This window comes from Asterias amurensis, chromosome 6, assembly GCF_032118995.1.
Source record: "Asterias amurensis chromosome 6, ASM3211899v1".
In the NCBI taxonomy this organism is placed as follows: domain Eukaryota; kingdom Metazoa; phylum Echinodermata; class Asteroidea; order Forcipulatida; family Asteriidae; genus Asterias; species Asterias amurensis.
In genome coordinates, this window is record NC_092653.1 from 8038092 (window position 1) to 8064647 (window position 26556).

General features: G+C 38.9%; 1 protein-coding gene and 1 long non-coding RNA gene across 4 annotated transcripts; both read left to right on the forward strand.

Moving 5' to 3' along the window:
* Window positions 1–80: 80 nt before the first annotated feature.
* On the forward strand, window positions 81–10699 carry LOC139939193 (methionine adenosyltransferase 2 subunit beta-like). 3 transcript variants are annotated; one of them, XM_071934972.1, is made up of 6 exons: window positions 81–622; window positions 1966–2160; window positions 5596–5710; window positions 6302–6448; window positions 7274–7470; window positions 8318–10699. In XM_071934972.1, exons 2-6 carry the CDS (start codon window positions 1984–1986, stop codon window positions 8570–8572), a joined length of 891 nt encoding a protein of 296 aa, XP_071791073.1. In that variant the 5' UTR covers window positions 81–622; window positions 1966–1983; the 3' UTR covers window positions 8573–10699. The 3 variants fall into 3 exon arrangements, with proteins under 3 accessions (XP_071791073.1, XP_071791072.1, XP_071791074.1); XM_071934971.1 differs by having other exon boundaries at window positions 81–577; XM_071934973.1 differs by lacking the exon at window positions 81–622 and adding an exon at window positions 646–713.
* An 8937-nt stretch (window positions 10700–19636) lies between these two features.
* Window positions 19637–23023, forward strand: LOC139938847 (uncharacterized). The gene is made up of 3 exons (XR_011786215.1): window positions 19637–21814; window positions 22289–22410; window positions 22853–23023. It is a non-coding gene; the product is annotated as an uncharacterized lncRNA (long non-coding RNA).
* Window positions 23024–26556: the final 3533 nt, after the last annotated feature.

Sequence of the window (26556 nt, forward strand, 5' to 3'; positions counted from 1 at the left end):
TTATACATAAAATACGTCTTGGTACAATTCAACTCCTGGAGGAAAACTTTGCTCACTATCGCGATAGGAAGTTATTTTGTGTTTTTAGGGGTTGGGGGCTAAAAAAAATGTACTTTTCAGCGATAAGAGCATCTAGCTACAGCTGCAGCTAAAGCCGTCGATTGATTGTTTTTTGTTGTCAAATGGCAGCTACCTAATGTTGAGCGCAAACGAAGTTCTTGCAAAAGTTCTAATTTGCGTGCGCAAATCTGAATTGTGCACTCTTGAGCAGCTAATTGATCAGCTGATTAGGTAGCCTTTAGTCAAGGCGCTCACGTACAAAAAGACAAGCGCTTTTAAATCCTTTTTCGTGCGTGTGACATTTTGGGACCGTACGTGCGCCTTGACCTAAGGCTACTGTTTGGTCTACCAAAACAAGACAGATTTGTACTGGTGGATATCACACACACACCCACCCAGCCGTATCTACTTCTGAACTGCACCAGTGGATCTGCAAAATTGTCGAAGACCAGGAACCAGTGGTGGTACAAAACAGTAACAAACTACTACTGGAGAGCTAACTGGTACACTGAGTGAGGTGAGTATAAATACTGGAATACTCCATCCATGTTTCAGAATTTTGGTACGTTATCTGTAAATAAATAAAGGGATAACTTTCCGTATGGCGCCACCACCTTTTCACTCATTTTTACAAACAGGGATATCTCATTGAGGTAAATTAGATACTATATTATTTCATATCGAATGAAAAAGTGGTGGCGCTATACGGAAACTTGTCCAAATAAAGGTTCCTATCCTATTCCTTGAATCCTAATAAATAGTCATTTATTTGCTTTATCATGTCCACCTTTTTTTTTTTAAACAAAGCTTTTTCTTTGATAACTTTGGTAAGTTTATGCATAGGCCTACACTTACTGTACTGACACAGATGGATGTCAGACAACTCGTCCGTGATACAACTCGACGGTTCGGATAGCCTTGCTCAAGGCAGTCGCATTATTCGCTCCGAAAAGACGCAGCTGTAAACCCACCCGCCGTATACCCTGTGCATGGTGTGTGCGATCACACCGAATGACCAACCCGTATACACACTGTCACATCGCACGAATACTGTTCACACAAGTCATCGCACTCGTACACCACTAACCGCATGCGGAGGCCGTCAGGCCGACAGCCTTGTCGGATCTGTATCTTCCCGTTTTAATGTGTTGTATTGAAAAAATTCCAATAGTGGACGAAATTGGGGGGGCTCGAGGATATGCTAGTATGCAGCTCATGAATATGAATATCGTTCGTCAGACCTATCAGACAACACAGGATGTGAGGCAAATGAATTATTCATTTTGACGTCCAATCACGCACTTCCCTTATCACGACCTTTGGACCCTATCATGCGTCCGTGGTGGTGGTGTGTGAGGTAAACATGTCTCGTCTTTCGCGGGCATTATGGTAATGAGCTGACCGTGGGAACTCTTCGCTTATTATAGTAATGAGGTCAGTGGCTTCAACACAGATCCTACAAGGCTGTCGGCCTGACGGCCTCCGCATGCGGATAGTGTACGGGGGCATCGTGTCGTGCGATGTTACGCACAGTGAATACGGGTGGGTTTTACGCACAGTGAATACGGGTGGGTTTTACGCACAGTGAATACGGGTGGGTTTTTATACAGCGGCGGTCTTTTTTCGGAGTGAATAATTCGACTGCCTTGAGCAAGGCTACGGTTCGGACAACTCAAGGGTTGAGACAACTCGACGGATGGCCAAGACCATGAAGACAAGTCAATGAATCTCCGTTACTGACATGTTTACACTAATTTCATGTATTAAATCCTAACCCAAACCCTAACCCTACTCTTACCCTAGTCGTCCTAACTCGAGATAGGATTAATCCTAGCGTTTCATGAAATCGGCTGCAGGTCTAGTCAGAGGTTATTAGTACACTTATTTACTTTCTGTATAATGCAGACAGACGCAGCCTTCATCATGCCACGAGTGTTGATAACTGGAGCGTCCGGACTTCTTGGTCGAGCATTAGTGAAGGAATTCACTAAAGCATCTTGGGAGGTTCTAGGTCTAGCGTACAGTAGAGCTGGAGGTGTATTGAAAAAAGTCGACCTCACTGACAGTCTGGCTGTCAGGAACGTCCTTACTGAGTATAAGGTATGTTTGTATCCTGTAAACTAAAGGGGCCATTCGTCATAGTCAATGTTAAAAAAATTGTGAAATTGTTTTGATCCAGCCACCAATCAAAGAAAACTTAATTTCAAAAAGTGGCCGCAATTTTTAGATATTGTCATGGCATGGCGTGAATAATCCCCTAATAGGAATAATCTGAGAAGCGCTACCACGCATGGTAATCTTCTTATATCAAAACATTTTGAGGTAAAAAGTTAAGTATTTTTTTTCGTAACAGCTGTATTTCAAAATCAAAATGTTGCTCAAAATGCATTATAGGGCTTATTATCCAAAGTTGCTGTATTTCTTTCAACGTTTGTTTTTATTGCCACTAAGTATACAAATAAATAAAGTGAAAAGCACAGGTCTCAAATGAAGCAGTCATTTTAGATCATTGTTTTCCCAGCCCAGGAGTTTTTATTAATTAAAAATGCAAGCTTTTATTAATATTATTGATTTGTCCCACCCAGCTGCTAATAGCCTTGCTCAAGGCAGTCGAATTATTCACTCCGAAAAAAGACCGCCGCTGTATAAAAACCCACCCGTATTCACTGTGCGTAAAACCCACCCGTATTCACTGTGCGTAACATCGCACGACCGAGGCCCCCGTACACGATCCGCATGCGTCGGCCGTCAGGCCGACAGCCTTGTACGGTCTGTGTTGAAGCCACTAACCTCATTACTATTATAAGCGAAGAGTTCCCACGGTCAGCTCATTACCATAATGCCCGCGAAAGATGAGACATGTCTACATCATCACACACCACCACCACGGACGCTCAGCGAGCATGATAGGCGTGTGTGATTGGACGTAAAAATGAATAATTCATTTGCCTCACATCCTGTGTTGTCTGATAGGTCTGACGAACGATATACATATTCATGAGCTGCATACTAGCATATCCTAGAGCCCCCCCCCCCAATTTCGTCCACTATTGGAATTTTTTCAATACAACACATTAAAACAGGAAGATACAGCCCCGACAAGGCTGTCGGCCTGACGGCCTCCGCATGCGGTTAGTGGTGTACGAGTGCGATGACTTGTGTGAACAGTATTCGTGCGATGTGACAGTGTGTATACGGGTGGGTCATTCGGTGTGATCGCACACACCATGCACAGGGTATACGGCGGGTGGGTTTACAGCTGCGTCTTTTCTGAGCGAATAGTGCGACTGCCTTGAGCAAGGCTAAGCTGCTACCAAATTCGTTGTGTAAACATTGAAATTCTAATTAATGTTCCATAAATTATAGTAAATAACAACGTAATGCTTGAAATGAAAAAGATTTTCTGACTTCCCAGCTGAGTGTTGTCCATCGAACTCAGATTCTTATTGACTGAATCATCAGAGTGTTGTCCATCGAACTCAGATTCTTATTGACTGAATCAGCTGAGTGTTGTCCATCGAACTCAGATTCTTATTGACTGAATCAGCTGAGTGTTGTCCATCGAACTCAGATTCTTATTGACTTCCCAGCTGAGTGTTGTCCATCGAACTCAGATTCTTATTGACTGAATCATCAGAGTGTTGTCCATCGAACTCAGATTCTTATTGACTGAATCAGCTGAGTGTTGTCCATCGAACTCAGATTCTTATTGACTGAATCAGCTGAGTGTTGTCCATCGAACTCAGATTCTTATTGACTGAATCAGCTGAGTGTTGTCCATCGAACTCAGATTCTTATTGACTGAATCATCAGAGTGTTGTCCATCGAACTCAGATTCTTATTGACTGAATCAGCTGAGTGTTGTCCATCGAACTCAGATTCTTATTGACTGAATCAGCTGAGTGTTGTCCATCGAACTCAGATTCTTATTGACTGAATCAGCTGAGTGTTGTCCATCGAACTCAGATTCTTATTGACTGAATCAGCTGAGTGTTGTCCATCGAACTCAGATTCTTATTGACTGAATCAGCCGAGTGTTGTCCATCGAACTCAGATTCTTATTGACTGAATCAGCTGAGTGTTGTCCATCGAACTCAGATTCTTATTGACTGAATCAGCTGAGTGTTGTCCATCGAACTCAGATTCTTATGACTGAATCAGCTGAGTGTTGTCCATCGAACTCAGATTCTTATTGACTTCCCAGCTGAGTGTTGTCCATCGAACTCAGATTCTTATTGACTGAATCAGCCGAGTGTTGTCCATCGAACTCAGATTCTTATTGACTGAATCATCAGAGTGTTGTCCATCGAACTCAGATTCTTATTGACTTCCCAGCTGAGTGTTGTCCATCGAACTCAGATTCTTATTGACTGAATCAGCCGAGTGTTGTCCATCGAACTCAGATTCTTATTGACTGAATCAGCCGAGTGTTGTCCATCGAACTCAGATTCTTATTGACTGAATCAGCTGAGTGTTGTCCATCGAACTCAGATTCTTATTGACTGAATCAGCTGAGTGTTGTCCATCGAACTCAGATTCTTATTGACTGAATCAGCTGAGTGTTGTCCATCGAACTCAGATTCTTATTGACTGAATCAGCTGAGTGTTGTCCATCGAACTCAGATTCTTATTGACTGAATCATCAGAGTGTTGTCCATCGAACTCAGATTCTTATTGACTGAATCAGCTGAGTGTTGTCCATTGAACTCAGATTCTTATTGACTGAATCATCAGAGTGTTGTCCATCGAACTCAGATTCTTATTGACTGAATCATCAGAGTGTTGTCCATTGAACTCAGATTCTTATTGACTGAATCATCAGAGTGTTGTCCATCGAACTCAGATTCTTATTGACTGAATCATCAGAGTGTTGTCCATCGAACTCAGATTCTTATGACTGAATCAGCTGAGTGTTGTCCATCGAACTCAGATTCTTATTGACTGAATCATCAGAGTGTTGTCCATCGAACTCAGATTCTTATTGACTGAATCATCAGAGTGTTGTCCATCGAACTCAGATTCTTATTGACTGAATCATCAGAGTGTTGTCCATCGAACTCAGATTCTTATTGACTGAATCAGCTGAGTGTTGTCCATCGAACTCAGATTCTTATTGACTGAATCAGCTGAGTGTTGTCCATCGAACTCGGATTCTTATTGACTGAATCATCAGAGTGTTGGCCTTGATTCTTGATCACAACACTTATGCCCTTGAGCAAGGCACTTTAACCATAATTGCTTCTCTAAACCCCGTGTGTATCAATTAGAACCTGAGAGGGCTGAGTCAGTATTGTGTTGGGTTTACCCAGCGCCAAATGAAGCACCTTGGGGTTATACGCTCCCCAGGGAGTTGAGAAAGTTTGAGGAATGGTCTAAGTATACCTGCTGAACAGAGATAGTAATTTTGAAAAACGCCTTGACCTAGCTAACTAGGATATGTGTGCTATATTAAAACATTTTTTTATTATTTTATTTAACTTAACAATTTGTTTGCAAGAATGACGTTGTAATATTGGTCATACATGTTTTTTACAGCCAGCTGTAGTTGTTCATTCAGCAGCTGAAAGAAGCCCAGATGTTGTGGAGAAACAAGAAGGTGTGGCGAGGAAGATTAACGTTGATGCCTCATCACTCATCGCCTCGATCTGCGGTAAGATTATGCTTTAGGGAGACAGCCAACATAGGGCTAGATAGCTTACATGTAGTTGGTAGAGCACTGGAGGTCAATAGCTCAAATCCTTTCTAGTATTTTTCTTTTTTCAAGCGCAAATCATTAAAAGAAAATTACCCAGTCTGTTTCCCTCGTGGATTATTATTTGATAGCTGAAATAAAAAGTTGCATCCCTTTAAGGTCATCCCTAGCTGCCGCTTCCAAGGTTGTATCGTAAACTTTGACGTGATCCTTGGATATACGGCAGCTAGTGGTTATATGGCTTCTGACTGGCACCTCAAACAAAGATATTGACACAATAAGGAGACCGCCAACATAGCTCACTTGGCAGAGAGCCCAACCATTAATCCAGAGGTCGTTGGTTCCGTGAATCCCGCTCTAGTAAATTTTTCTTTGTTCAACCCCAAATCAAGTTTTTTTTTTTGTTTAAAGTATTATTTTGATTTTTACTCTCTAGTCAACTGATGAACATGAGTACAAAGCATTCAAAATTGGCTAGACTAGAAGCACTCATCACTTGTTTTTTAAAAGGTTGATGAATTTTCATTATAATCTTTTTACAATTTGTAGATGAGATAGGAGCCTATATGATATATCTGAGTACTGATTACGTGTTTGATGGGAAGAACGCTCCGTATAAGCCTGGAGACCAACCGAATCCTCTCAATAAGTATGGTCAGTCCAAACTGGATGGAGAAGTTGCTGTACAGAAACATGGTAAGTACTGGATTATAGCCACTGTGGGCGGTGCCGGGCAGGCTTGCCCACCACACTGAGCAAAATACACTGTAACGCCAAGATTTCTCCCGGATTGGCCTTCAGCAATGATGGCCCCCAAATCTAAACATGATTAATTTTGTTGAATCGCTCACTCTTGGTGGACTAAGTTTGATTTAGAACCCACCACTAAAATTGGTCGAGCTACAACACTGGTGCTGGAGGAGAACAATCATCACCAAATTGACCAGTGTTCCAGAACTGGGGGCAGTTTCATAGAGCTGCTCAAGCAAAAAATTTGCTTAAGCACGAAAATAGCTTGCTTATTTTTCACATGTTACTGGCAAAAATTTCATGCCATATACATTGCTTGTGAATGGTATTTAGCTGTTGTTTACTTAGCATAACAATTTAATGGAGTCTTGGCCGGTAATCTGATTTTACTAAGCAAGGATGTTTTTTGCTTAAGCAAAACTTTGTGCTTAAGCATCTCTATGAAATTGGGCCCTGGAATTACAGGTAGGCCACGGAGGCCATGGGCTATATTGCCCCTGGTCTTGGCCTTGGTGCCCCTTCAAAAGTTTCCCATTGACTTTAAGATTTTCCAATGGAACTGCCCTTTGCAAAATGAAAATGGCCTTGCCCTTTCAAAGATGAAATTCCAGGCCTGGTATTCTCCCTCAAGTAGGGTCATACTTCCTCAAGTAGCGACAATTTGGGTTTTTGGGGCGGGTGTATTATATGGGTAAAACCAAAATTAATATTCTTTATTCCCTAGATGTAAATTTCCATCTTTTACACTGTGTGCTTCCTCTAAACAAACAGAATGTTCAGCAACTCTGCGAGTGCCAGTGTTATACGGCGATGTTGAATACTTGGAAGAGAGTGCAATAACCGTCTTGTTCAAAGTACTACTTGATACGAGTCAACCAGCGGCCATATGCGACTACCAGCTACGTTACCCTACCCATGTACAAGATATCGCTGCAGTCTGCCGGCAAATGGCAGATCTATATATGAAGGTAAGGCGCTTGAACAAAGAGAGATACTTTTCTAATAGATAGATTTTAAAGTGTTTATGATTTATGAGACTGATTTTTTATAGGGAGTGGACACTATTGGTAATTACTCAAAATAATTATTAGCATAAAACCTTACTTGGTAACGAGTAATGGGGAGAGGTTGATAGTAAAAAACATTCTGAGAAACGGCTTCCTCTGAAGTGACGTAGTTTTCGAGAAAGAAGTAATTTTCCACGAATTTGATTTCGAGACCTCAGATTTAGAACTTGAGGTCTCGAAATCAACCATCTAAACCCACACAACTTCGTGTGACAAGGGTAATTTTTCTTTCATTTATTATCTCGCAACTTCGATGACCGATTGAGCTCAAATTTTCACAGGTTTGTTATTTTATGTTTATGTTGAGATACACCAACTGTGAAGGCTAGTCTTTGACAATTACCAATAGTGTACAACACCTTTAAACTATGTCAAACTAAAGTATTGGAAGAAACAGAGTTGTTTACATATAAAACCTAATTTGGTTTTTACCAACATGATCTTGGAAGTTTGTATATGCACGAGACTTGCACTGTCTAGTAATGTTTTAATACAAGGTTTGTAGGATTTGAAACTTTGCATGGTGGAAGTATAACTTAGCGTGGTTTGCGTTTAGTTGATTGAAATGTTTGTCGTAAAGATTGAGTCGTTAAGCACTGTTTCTTTTCTTTTCGGAACCAACACTACTCACATGGTGTTACCGCAAACCTCTCTTAGTAATGCAAATGTACAAGGTTTGTGTTCTGTCGACTGTCTATATTTAAAATCTTTATTGCTAAAATTTCTTTTTACTTTCAATTTTTAACAGAGTCCATCAGCTGTGAAGGGTATCTTCCATTGGTCAAATGATGAGCTGGTGACCAAATATTCCCTGATGACCATGATGGCCGACATCTTTCATGTCAAGAGCGATCACATAACGGCCAAGAAGGAGCCCACGGGAACACCGAGACCATACAACTGCCAATTGGACACCACTGCTCTGTCTGATCTAGGAATTGGGCAGAAAACTAAGCTGAGAGAATCCATTGAATCATGCCTTCAGCCATATTTTGAAAAATAAGTAGAGGTGCGGCCATATTCCCACTCATGAAAATTGTGCCTTGGGCCGGGGACCAATTTCATAGGGCACAAAATTTACTCAAGCTAAAAGAATATCCTTGCCTAGTAAAATTAGATTGCTGGCCAAGATTCCACTCAATTTTTATGCTGAGTAAACAGCAGCTAAATACCAGTCACAAGCAATGTATATCACATGGGATTTTAGCCAGAAACTTCAGCAAATTTTGTGCAAAAGGAGTTCTATGAAATCGGCCCCTATTCAGGTTTTGCCCTTAAATATTTTAGTGACTGGCTAGCAGGGCCCAATTTCATAAAGCTGCTTTTGCATTAAAAGTAGCTAAGCACAACAAAATCATGCTTACCAGAATAAAGTAACTAGCCAAACTACCATGTCATAAGTACTGGTTGTGGCTGGTATTCCGCTCATTTCTGCTTACGGGGAAATTTGTTAAGCAACATTTTCTGGTTAAGCTGCTGTTTATAATTGGGCCCAGGACCAGCAACCTTATTATTTCACAGTTCCATCATCTTTTTCACTCGTTTCATTCAAATAAAATAGGGATGTTTTTCAACTCTGGTGTAGCCAGCTGAAGCACTTGGAGTGAATTATGACTGGCCGTCTGGTGTTTAAACTGTATTTGACCAGTGGACCTGTGTTGGTGAAAGAACGCTGGTATAATACTAAATTAATAGCAACAATTTATTTAGCTCGAAATCCATCAAAAATCAATGCTCTATGGCTCTTACAAAGTAACATTAAAAAAATCAATTTAAACACAAAGTCATTATGGTTTGGTAAACTAATTCAAAGTATTTTGATATTTGATTGCAGCTTACATTTATAGTGTATATTTTTCAATGGAGTAGGCATTTGGCTGTTTAATTAATTGATTAATCAAAGGTAACTGCAAATTTAAAAGATATTTTAAAGCCAGTGTATACTTTTGGTATTTGTCAAGACCAGTACGGTCATTTGGTGTATCCCAACATACGCATATAAAATAACAAATCTGTGAAGATTTGGGCTCAATTGGTCATCGAAGTTGCAAGAAAATAATGAAAGAATGAAACACACTTGTTGAATAGAAATGTGTGCTTTCAGATGACCGAGAAAGCTTTCCCAGATTCATGTTGCGATGTGAAAAAATTGCCTCTTTCTCTAAAACTACATTATTTCAAAGGGGCAACATTTCTAACAATGTTGTACAATATCAACAGCTCTTAATTTTTGTTGGTCATTAAGTTATGGAGTAATTACCAAGGGATAAACCCTTCGTTTTAAAAATGATTTTCTTGCCATTGTTATATTTTTACTGTTGGCTACTTTGATTCGGAACGTCAATACTTGTGCATTATTCAATTATACAATACATACTGTATGGATTCAATCTTTTCATTTGCCCTTCAAATGCCAGTGTGGCAGTAGCCTTGTTGGAGTTTTATTAGGTGCTCGGGCAACAGCCCGAACAACTCTTTGTTTTGTTCGTTTTTTTCATTTTTTTTTTTTTTTCTTCTTTTTCTCCGTCTGTTTTGGTCTTTACATTACGGGAATTTTTAGTTCGGTCCTGAAGTTTTCTGAAACGGAATGCAGTCAAAACTTTCTGTATGGAATACCAGTTTTTGTTTATACCCATTGACACCACGTTTCAACTTCTGCTCTGAAAGAGTATTAAATTAAATGCCAATTTTTAATTATTAAACATATGGTACAGGCATAGATTGTGTAAAGTTCACATAAAATAGAAAGTAAAGTTTGTCTTGGTAACTTGATGTAGTAAAAGGTGGATGTGTACATAATAATTACTTTTTAAAAAAGGGATAGTATATCGAGGTGCTTATACTCTAAAGCAATAAGTGTGAAGTTTTAGTTTGCAAAAATGGAAAAAAGAAATACAACTACACGAGTATAACACACTAACTAAGTATAAGAAATAAACTTCTTTAAAAGAAACCCGGTTGGTATTTGATTTGTTTTATGTGTTTTTGTTTTAATATTTGGTTGCTTTATTTTTTGTTTCTAAAGAAAAGTTTATGTTTTGAGCTTTGAATTTCACATCCTCAGTTAGTGTAGTTGTACATCACTTTGAGGATTTGTATTAGAACCATGCAAAATAATCTGGAGAAAGGAAACTTGTTCATGTCCTGCAATAAATGCATGTGCAAAAAATATCCCAGCTTGCTAAATATTCCCTTCGAATGTTGTTGTTTTGTCGGCAAAAGCATCCTTGGATACTAAACACGCTTGAACTGAAAAGTCTGCAGTGCTGCAGTGATTGGATTGACAAATCAGCTTTTTAAGAGACACTATGTGCATGGAGGTAGAAGCTACCTCCATGCTTTGTGGGAGAGCCCTCTGCTCCCTAAGCCCACATTGTTGAGCTGGCAATGGCTCTCTTTTAACATCAGTCTCATCACAGTCGCCATTACACTGTGATGTGAGACTGAGCCATTTACAGCTCCAACAAGGTGGGCTATCTGCACCCCCCCCCCCTCCTCCTGAAAGAGCCAATATATAGGAAGTTCTTTCAGAAAGAGACCACATACAAGAAAAGACCACACCCCGGCAGAGCGCCCCCACTTCACCTCCCCATCCAACCCACAAGGCCCACATACAAGAAAGAGCCACCCAGGTACACCAAAGTGGTCTCCAAGTGCTTTTCAATGGGATTTTTTCCCCCTCTTCTAAATCGACTCAAAAAGGGGAATCCGTAAACAAAATATCAGGACAACTTTTGAGGATGGAATTTACTAGCCTTTTTGAGATATGGTGGCCAATATAGGAGTGCATTGTGGGACAGACAGACTTACTCAAACCTTACAGTGTGATAGTATTGTGTTCACCATGTACGTACAAAATATCGCCCTGGGATAGCCTGCATGCAGTTACCATTTTCTAGAAAACTATAACTTCCGTCCTTATTGGCAAAACAAAATTTACCCCGATGAGAGTTGTTTCAAAAAGAGATTACTGGAACAACAGACAATGTTAGCTTTCGTTCAATTGTCTGAACGAGTAACACGCATTCCATTCTTAATAAGGCCTTTGACTAAACCGAAGACGGATTGTATCGGTTTGTAACCCCGCCCCTTCTTTGCTAATTATTAGCAAAGAAGGTACGGGGTTAACTTTATTACAACGTGTTTTCCTCTTTTGATTGTGAACAAAATGGATTACCCTAGATTGTGCAGATGTCGCATGCAGTTATGTCCTCTTTGCAATACTATCCGGAGGACATTATTGCATATGCAAAAATGTTCGTCGGACGGTTTTGCATATGCAATCGTGTCCGCCCGGACGCTGCTGCATAATGCAATTGTGTCTGCCCGGACACATTTGAATATGCAGTTGTGTCCGCCCCGTGCAAAACCGTCCTTGCAGTAAATTAAACGCCCTTGGTCGACGGAACACGTTTGCCCTTTTTTTTTACAAGAATATGTCATGAATGGGAAATGTTCGGCAGTTGGATATTCCTGCAATCATAAAATACGTGAATATTCATGCTGCATATACGTAGGCTCATTTTCAGTCATTTTGTTAGTTTGGAAGGAAATAATCTGACACAATCGTACCTCCACATTTACCATCAACATATTCTGTGTACCTCATGTTAGTTTTAATTATTATGAAGAGGTTTTTGATGCATTTTGGAACACTTTTTGGTCCATAATTAAATTTCTGATTTTTTTTTTATAAAAAAAAAGAAGTTGGGCAGCGATTTCGAAAGGCCTTCTAAAACTGGCAATTTTTTCAGGGGGGGGGGGGGTGTTGAGCTTTGAAAAATTTCACGCATAGCTGGCCTCTGGACTTGGCATCTGTGGAATTGTGTATGGTTGTGTATATTCCCATTGACTTGTGTATGGTTGTGTCAATTCCCATTGACTTGTGTATGGTTGTGAAGTGTCCCATTGACTTGTGTATGGTTGTGAAGTGTCCCATTGACTTGTGTATGGTTGTGTAGTTTCCCATTGACTTGTGTATGGTTGTGTGGTTTCCCACTGACTTGTGTATGGTTGTGTAGTCTCCCATTGACTTGTGTATGGTTGTGTAGTTTCCCATTGACTTGTGAATGGTTGTGTAGTTTCCCGTTGACTTGTGTATGGTTGTGTCAATTCCCATTGACTTGTGTATGGTTGTGAAGTGTCCATTGACTTGTGTATGGTTGTGTAGTTTCCCATTGACTTGTGTATGGTTGTGTAGTTTACCATTGACTTGTGTATGGTTGTGTCAATTCCCATTGACTTGTGTATGGTTGTGAAGTGTCCATTGACTTGTGTATGGTTGTGTGGTTTCCCATTGACTTGTGTATGGTTGTGTAGTCTCCCATTGTCTTGTGTATGGTTGTGTAGTTTCCCATTGACTTGTGAATGGTTGTGTAGTTTCCCGTTGACTTGTGTATGGTTGTGTCAATTCCCACTGACTTGTGTATGGTTGTGAAGTGTCCATTGACTTGTGTATGGTTGTGTAGTTTCCCATTGACTTGTGTATGGTTGTGTAGTTTACCATTGACTTGTGTATGGTCGTGTAGTTTCCCATTGACTTGTGTATGGTTGTGTAGTTTACCATTGACTTGTGTATGGTTGTGTCAATTCCCATTGACTTGTGTATGGTTGTGAAGTGTCCATTGACTTGTGTATGGTTGTGTAGTTTCCCATTGACTTGTGTATGGTTGTGTAGTTTCCCATTGACTTGTGTATGGTTGTGTAGTTCCCCATTGACTTGTGTATGGTTGTGTAGTTTCCCATTGAAATGTGTATGGTTGTGTCAATTCCCATTGACTTGTGTATGGTTGTGAAGTGTCCATTGACTTGTGTGTGGTTGTGTTGTTTCCCATTGACTTGTGTATGGTTGTGTAGTTTCCCGTTAACTTGTGCATGGTTGTGTAGTTTCCCATTGACTTGTGTATGGTTGTGTAGTGTCCCATTGACTTGTGTATGGTTACTGACTTGTGTATGGTTGTGTAGTTTCCCATTGACTTGTGTATGGTTGTGTCGATTCCCATTGACTTGTGTATGGTTGTGTAGTTTCCCATTGAAATGTGTATGGTTGTGTCAATTCCCATTGACTTGTGTATGGTTGTGAAGTGTCCATTGACTTGTGTGTGGTTGTGTAGTTTCCCATTGACTTGTGTATGGTTGTGTAGTTTCCCGTTGACTTGTGCATGGTTGTTTAGTTTCCCATTGACTTGTGTATGGTTGTGTAGTGTCCCATTGACTTGTGTATGGTTTATGACTTGTGTATGGTTGTGTAGTTTCCCATTGACTTGTGTATGGTTGTGTAGTTTCCCATTGAAATGTGTATGGTTGTGTCAATTCCCATTGACTTGTGTATGGTTGTGAAGTGTCCATTGACTTGTGTGTGGTTGTGTAGTTTCCCATTGACTTGTGTATGGTTGTGTAGTTTCCCGTTGACTTGTGCATGGTTGTGTAGTTTCCCATTGACTTGTGTATGGTTGTGTAGTGTCCTATTGAATTGTGTATGGTTACTGACTTGTGTACGGTTGTGTAGTTTCCCATTGACTTGTGTATGGTTGTGTCGATTCCCATTGACTTGTGTATGGTTGTGTAGTTTCCCATTGACTTGTGTATGGTTGTGTAGTTTCCCATTGACTTGTGTATGGTTGAAAAGTTTCCTATTGACTTGTGTATTGTTGTGTAGTTTCCAATTGACTTTGTTAGTCTGAAAGGAAATAATCTGACACAATCTTACCTCCACATTAACCACAACATACTCTGTGTACCTCATGTTAGTTTTAATTATTATAAAGAGGTTTTTGATGCATTTTGGAACACTTTTCTGTCCACAATTAAATTTCTGATTTTTTTTTATAAAAAAATAAAATAAAATAATAAAACAAATTGGGCGGCGATTTCGAAAGGCCTTCTAAAACTGGCATTTTTTTTTCGGGGTGGGGGGAGGGGGGGTTGAGCTTTGAAAAATCTCACGCATAGCTGTCCTGTGGACTTGGCATCTCTGAGCTTAACAAGGTGGGCTATCTACCACTCCCCTCCCTCCTGGAAGAGCCAATGTATAGGAAGTTCTCTCAGAAAGAGACCACTAACAAGGAAAGACCACACCATGTAGAGCGCCCCCACTGCACCTCCCCATCCAACCCACAAGGCCCACATACAGGAAGAGCCATCCAGGTGCACCAAAATTGCCACTAAGTGCTTTTCAATGGGGAATTTTTCCCTCTTCTAAATCGATTCAAAAAGGGGAATCCGTAAACAAAACATCAGGACAATTTTTGAGGATGGAATTTACTAGCCTTATTGAGATAGGGTGGCCAATATAGGAGTGCATTGTGGGACAGACAGACTTACTCAAACCTTACAGTGTGATAGTATTGTGTTCACCATGTACGTACAAAATATTGTCTTGGGATAGCCTGCATGCAGTTACCATTTTCTAGAAAACTATAACTTCCGTCCATATTGGCAAAACAAAATTTACCCCCATCAAAAAAGTTCTAGTTTTAAAGAGTTGTTTCAAAAAGAGATTACTGGAACAACAGACAACGTTGGCGTTCGTTCAATTGTCTGAACGAGTAACACGCATTCCATTCTTAATAAGGCCTTTGACTAAACTGAAGACGGATTGTATCGGTTTGTAACCCCGCCCCTTCTTTGCTAATTATTAGCAAAGAAGGTGCGGGGTTAAATTTATTACAACGTGTTTTCCTCAAATGATTGTGAACAAAATGGATTACCATAGATTGTGCAGGTGTCGCATGCAATTATGTCCTCTATGCAATACTATCCGGAGGACATTATTGCATATGCAAAAAAAGTTCGCCGGACGGTTTTGCACATGCAATCGTGTCCGCCCGGACGCTGCTGCGTAATGCAATTGTGTCCGCCCGGACACATTTGCATATGCAGTTGTGTCCGCCGCGTGCAAAACCGTCCTTGCAGTATATTAAACGCCCTTGGTCGACGGAACACGTTTGCCTTTTTTTTACAAGAATATGTCATGAATGGGAAATGTTCGGCCGTTGGATATTCCTGCAATCATAAAATACGAGTATTCATGCTGCATATACGTAGGCTCAGTGCATGCACGCTCGCTTACGCGCGTACATAACTTGTTCAGTCAGGTACATGTCCGCCGGACGGTTTTTGCAAAGGCCTGGACACGATTGCATGTGCAAAAGTGTCCGGAGCGGACAGTATAGCATGACAGATACAATTGCATCTGACACAAGCATTTAACTGGTTGCGACTGGCTTTTTGGTTTGGCACGCGATCAAGACAGTGTCCAGGTGGAATTGACCAATGAACACGCTCTATATATAATGTGTGTGGGTGGGGCTGGGTTTACAATGACTGAAGCCATGTGATTACGTGCAAGGACAACCCATGCGGGTATGTGGGTAAAACATATTGTTTTTATTTCAAACACAATTCTTAGAAGTCAAAGACGACAACAAAAACTATAACAGATTTCCAAAATGTTGATCTAGTGTTCTCATCATAAACGATCTCAAGTGACTTGGTCATTAAATAATAAAAAAATTCCCTATCATTATTTTAAATGAACTTATTTCTTGTAACTTGTTGGGGAAAAAAGTAATTATATGCTGAAACTGCTTACCAATTACCCAATTAGCCCATGGTATAAATACCTTCTTTTTACTAAAAAAAAAGAAAAAGATAATAAAAACAGGTGGCTATCGAAGCCCCGTCCATGACAGTGAAAGATTTCCCGAAGAAACCCTATTTATTTCATTTTTAGAAGTTATTTCTCCTTTTTGGGTCAGCCTCCCCTCATTATGTTGTTACACCCCTGGACTAAATTAATTCGGCCATCCAGGATTGCGACGTTTTAGTCAACAAGTTTAATCTGTGCATCCATTCAATGGAGTGGGGTCACTTATAGGAATGTCACCTCATTGAAGATATCTTTGTTGTTATGCAGATTCTATAATGAGTTTTGCGCTTTTTTCTTCGAGACACCATTTTCGAGACACCATTGCAGCCAGTAAACCGCATGGCCATTCTCGCCGTGTCGCGCAGTGGAGCAGCAGGCCGTACCTCTCGGCTCTTGGACGTCGCGTTTTCTGATGAACTTTACCTCAAACGTTGTCGATATTCTTACCCAGGCCAGTCTTGTGCATCCAAAAAAAATTCGACAATAAACTGTTGCACATTTGGAACAAATTTGGCCGAGACTTTTGTAGGCTTCCAAGACAAAAAGTCATGAAACTTATGCATTATTTTGTCACTGGGTCTGGGTGGACAGACAGTTTTTACTAAAAACTACAGTCTTCAATGCCACAACGAATATTAGAGTCCGACTTCCGACCACAGACTTTGAAAGCAAACTGACTTTATGAACTTCTATGTTTGTGAGTGGCTGGGGGCTTCCAATGCCGTAGACTGCAGTGGAAAAACTTCACAACCAAAGCTGAACATATCGAGACAACGACATCTTGTTGAGGTAAGCTTGGGTTGGGGAAAAAATTGGGGCGGGGTGGCCCTCTGCCGAAGCGAACAAGTTTTACACGTTTGACCATAATAGGCGTGTCCGTATGGGAATTCTCTTTGCAGACAGGGTAATTTTTTTAACAATTTTCACAGATAAAAACAAAGTACCAATTTCAAGGGCACATGTTGAGAACAGCTCATTCAGATTTGATTGGGCTACCCTGGTTTTAAAAATAATTCGAAATGCCTATGGGGTAAAATCTCTGTTCAATTTGTTTTGCTTTTCGGGTTTCTTCTAATTTGTCTTATTGGGGTGTTTAAATTCATATCACGACACATGTACTGGTAAAATATAATTAATTCAGAATATTTTGTGTAATTTGGTGGGAAATAACCAAAGCCTCCCCCCCCTTTATTCTCGATTCTATTAATTTAAGCTGGTTTCAGAGAGGACGCTTATATTTAATTATCATATTTAATTGTTTGTGTAATTTTCATGTAGATCCCTTGTTTTATTTAGAAAATACAAAAAGTAGCTGTCAATTATTTTCAGGGAAAAAATAACTCAAAGTGTTTTGCTTTGTCTTTTCTGTTGATTTGTTTTCTCTGCATGCTGTGCCTAAAATTTATTTCCCTGAAATTTGTAGACCCCCCACCCAACCCCCTTGGGTGTGCACCCACGAGTATGATTTCTTCAGGGATTGAATTATATCAGATATAAATGTATATCATTTTTGTTTTGTCCATGATGACTCCATTTTTTTGACAAAATCTTCTGTTTCAAACCTGGAAACTATAACTTGGCATTTTGATATGAAGTCATTTATAGAATTGTGATGTACGGTGTAGGTCGCTTGTTTTATTCATGAAAACAAAATCCACAGAAAACAAATTTCTAGTTAAGTGCAATAATGTTCGCAAAATTACCCCTTTTGTACTTTATTGATGTATTTATTGGTTGTTTTCTCAGTTCAGAGACGGCAAATGACATGTATCTGTAAGCAATGGATGGAGACTGGGGCAACTCACGACAGACCCAGTTAACTTTCATCCAGACAATCTTAAAGAAACATTGATGGGACTGGTTGTGCTGATAACTCTTGAGAGACTGTGACCTGAAGATGACTGTTGAAGATCTGGACCTGGAAGACATAGATGTACATCGGAGGTCGCTAAAGGGCCAAGGTAAGGAAAAAATGCCATAGTAGATCTGACCTTCACTTTGTAAATGCAATGTACTGTTGACACTATTGGTAATTACTCAAAATAATTATCAGCATAAAAACTTACTTGGTGACGAGCTGTTGATAGTATAAAACATTGTGATAAACGGCTCCCTCTGAAGTAATGTAGTTTTCGAGAAAGAAATAATTTTCAACTACAATATTTGCATTTGATTTTGAGACCTCAGAATTAGATTTTGAAGTCCCGAAATCAAGCATGGAAGCACACAACTTCGTGTGACAAGGGTGTTTTTTCTTCCATTATTATCTCGCAACTTCAACGACCAATTGAGTTTAAATTTTCACAGGTTTGTTATTTTGTACATGATGAGATACACCAAGTGTAGAACACTGGCCTTGGACAATATCTTTTAACTTTTTGGGTGACTGGACAGCAAGACTAGTCCATCACCTTTTTCACTGGTCCATATTTTCAATTGAAATTGGGCTGCTTTGCTTTTTAAACTAAAGTTTTCAAGAAAGAGGTAATTTCTAACTAAAATATTTGAATCTGATAAAATACTCAGTAAGGGTCTTTTTCCTTCATTATTCTCTTGCAGCTTTGATGACCAACACTAATTGAGTCAAAATTTTCACAGCCTGTTATTTTCTGTATATGTTGGGATACACCATGTGAAAATTTCTGGTCTTTGACAACAAAACCATCTTACACTAGCCTCTGTTGTGTATTCTATTTGTCTAGTCTGTCCTGTGTATACGTTTTCTGTCTTCTGTGTAGAATTTTTTGTTGTTTGTCTGTCAATAGGTTAAGGCACAAAAGCCTCTACTTCACCTAAACCTAATTGTTGTCCTACTTTAAGCTTTTTAATATATATAACTATCTAAATGATTGTAAACTTTCATTTTTTTCATACCCTAGTAACTATGTATAACTGTAAACTACTCTTAATTTGAATATAATTGAACATTTTTGTTAAAATGTGTAAATGTTGGACAGCAATAAATGTGCGTAAATAAATTAAAAATACAAAACAGTGTATAGTGCCTTTAAGTCAACTTTTGCGATTCACCTTTTTGTTAAGTGTTTGAACTTGTTTTATTATATTTTTAATTTATTCCTTATTTAACCAGATGGCTGTTGAAGATCTATGGATGTGGTATGGGAGTTGAAGATCTATGGATTTGTGGTTTGTGGACGTACATTGGAGATCACCAAAGGACCAAGGTAAAAACAGCTGTGCAATCCGACCTCCACTGGTTTTAAGTTCATTTTTGCGATACACCCCGTTACTACATTTTGGACTTTTTCCCTCTAAACTTATTTTTTAAATATCTTAATTGGCAGCAAAAGCAATCTAGTCACTTTTATGGAGACACCATGTACTGTTTAAAAATGAGAACAAATCCTTTATTTTGTACTTTTACTGTATTGCACATGTCTCTAGAAAATGATCATATACTGACCAACGGTTCTTTTCAGAACCACACCGGTTCTTTTCAGAACCACCCCAACTCATTTAGAGATTAGTGGTGTTACCGCAAACCTTTCCATATTGTATTTCCCCCACGCAAAATTTCAAATCCTACTTATAATAGACAACACATTTGTATATGTTTGCTCAAGATGAATATATAATTTAAAGATAATTAAATGTACATACTTATCTGATTACAAATTCTAAATTCAACTAGCCAAATCACTGACCTTTCTAAATAAAAAAAGAAACAAAAGTCCGATTATCGGTAAAGCACAATAGTGGAGGTCGGATAATGCAAGTTGACCGAAATCAAGACCAAGACAAGACGAAGACTGCAAAGAGTAAGAGAAGATCTAACCCGTTCTCTTGCAGAGTCCCACCCCTCGTACCACCCCTTCCCCTCTATGCGATGCTCTGCGATCTTGTTGATGTTGTCCTTGCTTGTAGATCTTTCAAGGTGACCTTAGAGTTTCTTGGCATTTCTTGATGTGCATATTGGTCGAAGCCAATGATGCTTTTTAGTTAGTAGACTAGTCTTACTGGAAATTTATGGTTGGGTTGATACTTCAAGTCGTCAGTTGTCATGTTTATTTACAATTGTCATGATTTTACATTTCAAATTATAGTGTAACATTTAGAAAGAAAAACACAAAATAAAACCAAAACTGTGTTCATAAACATTTTAGATAAATCTTCTAAAAAAACACAAGTTTTTTTACAATGTAAAGCAAAAAATAATATTAAAATATTTAATTAAATTGTGGGCACAAACCCATGTATAAAGAAATCATGCCATTAAATATTTTAGTCCAGTCTCCATTCATTTTGATGATTAATGTTTGATTTAGGAGTTTTTTTAAATAGATAATTTAGATTTGCTAAATTGATATTTACATAATTCCTAATATCAGCATTACATCAATTCTGAATGGGGACATTTTCAATTAATGAAGTCCGAGATAAATAAAAAACAACATACTGTAACCCTTGCTCATTTAGAGTAAAACTCAAATAAAAGAACAAGGGGAGGGGACCTTCTAAAAGCAATAAACAAATTTATTTTAGCTGTAGTCATAAAATAAAAATCTTTTACGCTAAAGATTATAGGGCTCATTGAAAATAACTTTCAAAAAATACTTATTTGCGAGCGCTGCCCAAAAAAAAATCGGATCTGGAGAAAAAACTGAAGAAGACGAGAGAAAAGAAGGGAGGGGATTTAAAGAGCAGTTCAACCATTGGAGAAAGATGCCAGTGATGCCTAGGTTTGTATGGTGGTTTGTATGAATGGTTAGATAGTACAGGTATAGATTAGGGTAGGCCTAGAAATAAGACTAACGCTCTCTAACAACAGACTTACTGGCTTTAGGTAAAGTATAAAGTGTGACTGGTGTAGTTCTTAGTCTTGATTCTAAGATACTAAATCTTGAAGCAAAACTAACAGCTACCCAGTCACCAGTAAAGCCACAACCTGAGTAGATGTCCCTGACGAGTGACTGGAAGCAAGTGAGGTCTGGTGTTTGCAGCAATGGTTAAGTATAAGAGGTGAAGTATTTGGGTCGTTATGGAAACTAACCGTTCTTTTCCACAGCGATTAATGAAGCCCGGTTCATACTTCCTGCGTATGTGAATGCGATACGAATGTTGACATCACAAGTTAGCAACGAATAATTCGCATCGCATTCGCGTTCACAGGAAGTATGAACCGAGCTTAATGATTCTATCAACATGCTAACTTTGGTTTTTTTTCATTCGTTCACAGTCTGTTACCTGTTATTGCTAAATTGATGTTGTGGCAAATGTCGCCCAGATGGCAGCTGTTGGACACCGTAGATGACATTGGTTTGGTAAAGTATTGGGATTCTGTCAGGTAAAGTATGTGGTGAAACCTGAACTTTAGCTAATGGGAGACTTTTGAGACGCTGGCGCAAATGCTCAGCATTGCGCCCAAAAGTCTGAGCATGCGCACTACTGACGAGAACTGTGAAAAAAGATCATCTAAAAGTCTCCCATTGGTGTGATCACCAAATGCTAAACCATCTAAATATTTTTCTTCCAGAAAGCTGATCAACTTTTCTTCTTGTGATGTGCTGAAATCTTGGAGCTTTAGCTGAGGTGATGCCTGTACAAGCAACGACTGGGGTCATCGCACAAAATCTGGTAATGTATCGAGTTACTGGTGAAGAAATTACAGATAATTTCTCCACCAGCAACGCGATACTAGTTAGGTCTATTAATTTGATCAACAACTCATTCAAGAAAATACATGATGATTGAGAACTTTGGCATCTCTCCGAAGTTGTAACCAGCTGTCAAAATTAATGTTATTTGTCCCTCCCTTTATGAGCAGTCAGTTAAGTTTTGACTACAACTGGACCTATATGAAGTATTGTTGGAGGATAATCAATTACAAGAACCATCTCTGCCCTCACAGGTACCCATTTACCCCTCGGTGGAGAGAAGCATCTAGTTAAAGTGTCTTGGTCAGGGACACAAGTGTCACAACTTCGAACCCACACTCTGCTGAACAGAACACAAAAGCTCTAGTTCAATGCTCGATCCACTTGGCCACGACACCCTAAGATTTAATAAATTCATTTATGAAATTTAATATTTGTTTATTTTCCCCTGCAGATTTGGGATGATGACCTTGGAGGTGACATGCATCCATCGCTTGTTGCACTATAGCTGAAGAAGAACTGTGTCAAGTCTAATCAGATGACTCTTCGCTACAAGTACAACTGCATTTAAGTAAGGTAAGGCTAACCAACTATTTTTGGTCAGGTGCAAAGGGTCAACAAAGTATACGTGGTCAAATTAATCGTACATAAAAAATAAAAAGTTCTAATGAGAAAGTCACAAAATTTTGCAAAGGATTGAGTCTTAACATATTTATCTTTGAAGTTGGCAATAAACACGCCATGCAACCGACTGGTGCAAAAACTTCATTTAAAGGAAGGAGGTAAAGTCCTTTTAAGATTTGTTTTTCTTTAAAAAACAACAACAGAAAAACAAAATCTGAGATGTTTTCTCACGTTGTGGGTGCATGATCAATGATCAGGAGCTTATTGGAGCTGGAGGACAACTTCCTTGCACATTCCCGCATTCAGACTTGACTTACTCAACAACTGATACTTGTATAAAAAAAATACATCATCAAAATAATCTTTGAAAATAATGTGTACTTTTCCACTACAGATTGAAATGATGAACTTGGAGATGACATATGTAATCTTGAGGCTGTTTGGACTCTATACCACCAGCTGAAGAACTGTCTAGATGATTCTCCGCTATAAGTTCAACTGTTTAAGTGACGCAGAGATGTGAGGCTAACCAATGCCTTTTTGGACAGGTGCAAAGATTGAACAACACTTGGTAAGTTTCAATAATTTATTCTAAAACATTTTTTTCCGAAGAGAGGTTCCATCTTCAAAATTTGGCAAAGGAGTTAAACTTCAGAACAGGCACAATTGAAAGTTTTGAATCATCAATTTGAAACAATACCTTCATTCTCACCCTTTAATTTGAAATAAGCACACCATACAACCAAACTGGTGGACAACTTCGTTAAAATGAGCTTTTTCAGAAAACTATTTTTAAATACACAACAGAAATACAATATCTGTCATGGTGTGTTATGTTGTTGGTGCATGATCAATGACTTGAAGAACTAATTGTAGCTGGGGGAGAATTTTCTTGCACATTGCCAGCATTCAGACTTATCGGATACTTGTATAAAAAAAGCGCTAGTTAATCAAAATTGATCTTTGAAAATGGTGTTTCAAATTGTATATTTTGAAAGAAACAATGTATTCCCATCATTTAGTTTGAATTAATAAATACACCTAAAAACCAACTGGTGGAAAACTGGGTAAAAATATAAGCTAAAGCTATTTCAGAATTTTTTTTTAAAACACAGACACACAGAAAACAAAACTTACAAAATGCTGTATGTTCACGTTTAATGAGATGAAGAACTGATTGGAGCTGAATGAAAATTTTCTTGCACATGATACCAACACTACTTGACTACTTGGAGCAACTGATACTTTTATTAATTTTTTTAATTTTATATATCAATATTTTAAAAGTGCAAATTTTCTACCACAGATTGAGATGATGACCTTGAAGATGAGATACACCCAATCCTGAGGCTAGTTACCGCTTTTTGGGCTGTGTGCCACCGCTGAGGAAGGACTGTGTCAAATCAGACGACTCACTGCTACAAGTTCAACTGTTCAAGTCACGCAGAGATGTTGAGGGTAACCATCACTTTTTGGACAGGTGCAAAGAGTCGACAACAGACTACTTGGTAGGTTTGAAAAAGAAGATTCTTAAACCTTTTTTTTTAAGAGGTTTACTCCACAATTTTGGCAAAGGAGTTAGTTTCAGTTCGAACCTTAGACAGAGCTACCCAGTGTCCCTGATTCTGTTGTAAATTCCTTGAAAATAAAAAAAGATTTCTGGAAAACTGGGTTACTCCCTGATTATGGAAACTGGTTCTCTATTTCAAAAGCACCATTAGAGGCTTCAAATCGTCACGTTGGGAGCATACACTCATTCTCATTCTATAGTTTGCAATAAACACACCCTACAACCAACTGGGGAAATTTCTTTAAAAGGAGGTCAAGTTTTCTAGAAAAAGTTTTTAAAACAATAATGGGAAAAAAAACCTGAATGGGAAAAAAATGTTTGGGTGCATGATGAATGAGTTGAAGAACTGATTGGAGTCGGAGGAGAATTTTCTTGCACATTGCTAGCATTCAGACTTGACTATTCCTCAAAACAACTGATACTTGTGTAAAAGAGATCATCATAACTCATCTTTTTTTCTTCTTCACTTCTACTGCAGTTTGAGACGATTACCTTGAAGATGACGTTCATTCAATCTTGAGGCTTTCCAACGCTTTTTGGATCGAATGCCATCAGCTGAAGAAGTATGTTTAATGCAAGCTAGATGACTCTCCACTATGTACTACAAGTTCAATCATTCAAGTGTCATAGGGATGTACCAACGCTTTTTGAACAATGTATCCGTCTGAAGGAGAACTGCGTCGAGTCTAGCCAGCTGAATTTCCAGGTTCAACCCTTAACGAGTGACAGAGGGATGTACAGGCTAACCACCGCTTATTGGACTGTGTGCCACCAGCTGAATACCTGCCTCGCAGCCAGATGAGTCTCCGGTACAAGTTGAACTGTTCATGTTACATATAGGAATGCTGAGGCTATAACCAACGCTTTCACGATTGTGCGCCACCAGCTGAAGGACTATGTCAAGTCCAGCTTGATTACAATCCACGGCAAATGTAACTGTTCAAATGACTCAGTGGTGTTCTAACACTTTTTTGACTGCCACCTACTGGAGACAGACTGTGTCTAGTTTATTGCTAGATGATTCTGCATGTATATGCCTCTCTGACTATTTATGCATGACGCCGAAATTCTACCCAAAATGAGGCTATGGGAACACGTTCCCCATCACTTGCAGTGGCTGCGTCCATCGCCTTGTTTTGGATTAGCATTGTGACGTACCTCATGCATAAATATTAAGAAAGGCATATAGCGCCTTATCTGTGAAGACACTCGGTGGAGAGAACCAATGGCCATCTAAATGAGTGGCTACCTGTATGGCTGTGGCTGTGGCTATGGAACTCATATTATGCATCGGCAGCCACTTAGTCTGATGCAGCCTTAGTATATTGTTTTCTCAAAAGGCTTTTCTTGGATCCATCAAAATCCAACCACCATATTGTACACAAAGCTTGGTGTTCTCATCAGTTGATTTGATAAAATCGGCATTCCTGGCCAAGTATTTTTGGCCTATCGTGGAAAGACAAAAATTCATTCAACTCGAGTACAATACCCTTTGGATTTTGATGGTGTCAGAGAAGTTGGAACTAACAATCAAACACATCAGGGCCCAATTTCATTGAGCTGCTTAAGCAAAAATATTGCTTTACATTTCTCTGCTAAGCAAAATGAGTAGGACACCAGTCACAAATTGTACTTGTGACATGGTAGTTTGGCTGCTGGTAATGTTATTCTGGTAAGCATAATTTTGTTATGCTTAACTATTTTTCATGCTTAAGCAGCTCTATAAAATTGGGCCAAGGTTACAAAACAAATGCCAGTTGTGTATAATGATGTGTTAAGCGCAATTTATTAAACGTCTCTGCTTGCTTAAACCTTTTGACTAAAAATTTGTAAAAATGTCAACCATTTAAAAGCAGATTGCAGGGAAAGAGAATAAAAAACGAAAGTCACCAAAATTGGTTGCAGACTAGTTTGAAATCATTGCAAAAAAATCTTAGCTTTTTACCTATTTAATTTTTAGTATGGAACACTTTACAAATGACTTGTTTCAAAGGCACTGGACACTATTGGTACTTATTCAGAATTATTGTTAGCATAAAAGTTTACTTGGTAGTGAGCATTGGAGAGCTGTTGATAGTATAAAACATTGTAAGAAACTGCTCCCTCTCAAGTAATGTAGTTTTTGAGTAAGAAGAAATTTCTCACTAAAATATTGAGCTGAAATCGTGACCTCAACTGAGGTCTCAATTCAAGGCATCTGAAAGCAAACAACTTATGTGACAAGGGTGTTTTTTCTCTCATTATTATTTTGCAACTACGAAGACCAATCACGTTCAAATTTTCACAGGTTTGTTATTTTATGCATTTGTTGAGATAGGCCTACACCAAGTGAGAAGACTGGTCTTTGACAACTACCAAAGGTGTCCAGGGCTGGGTAGAAAACCTGACAAATCTTTTGACAAAATTATGATATTCGGTACTTTCTAAATCTTAGTATTTCTAAGTCAATATTTAGTGAAGTAAAATTTGCACATTGCTCAATAAGTATAATTAATTCAAAGATGTGTGGGAAGATTAAAAGTGTTTGA

Excerpts from the sequence above, each read along its gene's own strand:
- LOC139939193 (XM_071934972.1), top strand. The coding sequence starts at position 1,984 with ATGCCACGAGTGTTGATAACTGGAGCGTCCGGACTTCTTGGTCGAGCA. Across the intron at positions 5,711-6,301 it reads ACTCATCGCCTCGATCTGCG|ATGAGATAGGAGCCTATATG; the intron begins GTAAGATTATGC and ends TACAATTTGTAG. Across the intron at positions 6,449-7,273 it reads AGTTGCTGTACAGAAACATG|AATGTTCAGCAACTCTGCGA; the intron begins GTAAGTACTGGA and ends CTAAACAAACAG.